Raw genomic sequence first — 2,698 nt, forward strand, 5'->3', positions numbered from 1 at the left:
CCCACAGAAGCCCCCTGCCCCAATCTCTCCTCCAAAGTCAGGCCAATAGCAAGGCTAGGTATGTATCTTCCCACATAGCTCACAACTTCCTCTGGACATAAGTCAATAACAGCCTGCCTTGCTCAACCTCTTTGCCTTCCTTATAACTCTCAAGGCCAAAAATAACCTCCCCTTATTCACACAACAATCCCCTTTTTCCTCTGGGGCATTCCTCGGTCAACTATTCCTGTCCAAGAGGAAGGAGAGCTAGTGTTTCATACCCACCTCCTTCTTCAGGGAATAAGCCATAGGGTGTGCCATTCCTAAAAGGGTTTGCCCCTCAGTGGCATCCTAAAAGCTGAGTCTGTGATCAGGTATGGCCTATGGGGAGCCCCCAAATTCTCCATGGAATGGCAGTGGCCCAGTGGACTGGCCCAACCAAGTCACACTTCAACTTCCTTTCTCTACCTGCAATCTCCCCGTCCTGATCTGGGGAGACAGACATCTGGGAGACCTGCTCAATGCACAGGAACACAGAGAGAATCAGGGATGCTGACTTTGTATACAAAACAGCTTTATTAAAAACTCAGCTATTAGGAAAACAAAGTCTTCACAAGAATTCTATCAAAAAGTACAAATTTTAAATAAATGTGTCAGAAAAGTGGCAGCCACATACACCAGCTGCAGCCACAACCTTGGGGGAAGGCAGTGCCCAGAGTGCCAAGAAGGGGCTGGGCACAGGGGTCTTTGGATGCTATCAGGCAAGAACCCTGACTCAGTTTTCCTTTTCTTGAAAAACTAGAAAGAATATGACAAGTGTAGGAAATTTTGAGCCTGAAGCAGAAAGGCACAAAAGTTATCTGTAAGGCATGATTGCTAACTCATGGACGAGTGGGCCACTGGCTCGGGTCATGCTCCTGAAGGGTGCCCCCTCTGGGGCTGGCCAGAGGTTAAGGTGAACCAAATGGACTGCACAATCCCTGAAGTCAGTCTGTAGAAAAGATGTGTTGCTTCACTGGCAAACCAGTATCTGGCTCTGCCAGGACAAGAAAGGTCACACTGGCCACCAAGAATTCCCCCCAGTGGGGAAAGCGCCAGGCCTCCTGTCCACCCCGTCCTCTGAGCCACGGTGGGCACCCACCCTGGACAGTTTTCCGAGAGCAGTCCCTGGCATCCAGACAGCAGGAGCAGCTCCAAGGCCTCAGAGCCAGGGTTTCTATGAACGGCAGGCACAAGAAGCTGGCATTGTCAAAACCAGTCCCCAACAGTTGCTGGCCCATACACATGGTCACTGGTGACAGGCCTCCCTGGTGACATTGGGCAGTGGGTAGGCAAAGAGGGAGAAGTCCAGGATATACTTAGGCAGCACGTCCTGCAGCAGGGACCGTGGAGCACTGCACAGGTGGTAGTGCAGGCTTTCACGGCTGGCAGGTCGGTACCAGGCCTGGCGAGCTGGGAATCGGACATGGGGTGGTGCCCGCACCCACTCCAGTACCTGGTTGGCATCTGCCTCCAGCCTCTCATAGGAGCCTACAAAGTCATAGCGCACAGCACAAGGCTGGCACAGGTGGTACACGGGCATCCAATGCTCATTCATGCGCTCAGGGTCCTCGTCCACTAGGTACCTCAGGAACTCAGGGAAGGTGACATCGTCCCCTGCAGGGCTGGGCCCCGCTCCTGCCCTGTACCGCCTCACGATTTCAGCTCCGTAGCGCTGCTGGTACTCTCGGATCTCGCCAAATTTATTGCGGTAAGCAGAGAGAAGGCGTTCCAAGGGGTCCCGCACAAACAGGAACTTGAAGTAGTGCTGCAGGCGATAGCGAATCTCCTCAGGCCGCAGGTCTGCCAGGAACACCAGGTCATTGCGGTGGTCCATCTTGAGTCGGACGTCCACGCTGTCCAGGACACCCGCCAGCACCTTTAGCACCCTCTTCCAGTTGGAGCAGGCCACCTTGGGGACGTAGCAGTAGAGGAAGCGGTAGCGGTCACTCACGAGGATGTGGCGCAGCAGGGTCCGCCGCTGTCCCACTGGCAAGTCCCAGGGGTCCCGGGGCATGCCCGGTTGTCCGCACACTGCTCGCAAGGTCCGGTTCCGAATGTCCTGCCTCACCTGCAAGTCCGAGTCCCCAGCATCCAGGGACAGCCCCCCAGGCCGCGGGACCGTCCTGCGCCACGCTGTGCCCTCGCGGTTGGGCGGGTGCAGGGGAAGGGGCTTCATGTCGGCCAGGATGCCCCTCTCGATCATGAGCAGCAGCCCGCTGGAGGCTACGATCACCGCAAACATCAGCATAGACGGCAGCAGCAGGGGCGGCCCCCCGAGCCCAGCCCGGGCCCTGCCCAGTGGCGCCCGCCTCAGCGCCCGGCCCAGGGGCTCGGCGCCATTTGGGGCCGCCAGCGGGGTCAGCGGGCAGGGGAACATGGTGCTCCGGAGGTGGGGGCCTGCGCGGCCCAGCCGATCCCGGGGCTGCCTGCTTGGGAGGCGGGCTCGGGCTGGGGGCGGGCACCGAGTGTTTGGGGCCGCAGCGCCGGTGGGGGTCAGGAAGGCGAGCGCTGGCTGGAGACCCCAGCGCGAAGATGGTGCGCTCGATAAGGGTGGTCGGCTCCCAGGCGGAGGCGCAAGAGCGGAGGCGGGCAGCTTGAGGGAGCGGCGAGAGACGGCCGGATGTCCCGCCCGACAGCTCTCCAACCCCGGCTGCCGTGACACAGGCGCTGGGCGTGC

At 58.9% G+C, this 2,698-nt stretch overlaps 1 protein-coding gene across 1 annotated transcript; it reads right to left on the minus strand.

Annotated features, from left to right (window-relative positions):
• Positions 1-577: 577 nt before the first annotated feature.
• Positions 578-2,416, minus strand: CHST14 (carbohydrate sulfotransferase 14). The gene has a single exon (XM_054565146.1). It carries the CDS (start codon positions 2,396-2,398, stop codon positions 1,268-1,270), a length of 1,131 nt encoding a protein of 376 aa, XP_054421121.1. The 5' UTR covers positions 2,399-2,416; the 3' UTR covers positions 578-1,267.
• Between the last annotated feature and the right edge of the window lie 282 nt (positions 2,417-2,698).

Source organism: Pteronotus mesoamericanus, unplaced genomic scaffold, assembly GCF_021234165.1.
Source record: "Pteronotus mesoamericanus isolate MK-2021 breed Mesoamerican mustached bat unplaced genomic scaffold, CSHL_Meso_final contig_164, whole genome shotgun sequence".
NCBI lineage: Eukaryota > Metazoa > Chordata > Mammalia > Chiroptera > Mormoopidae > Pteronotus > Pteronotus mesoamericanus.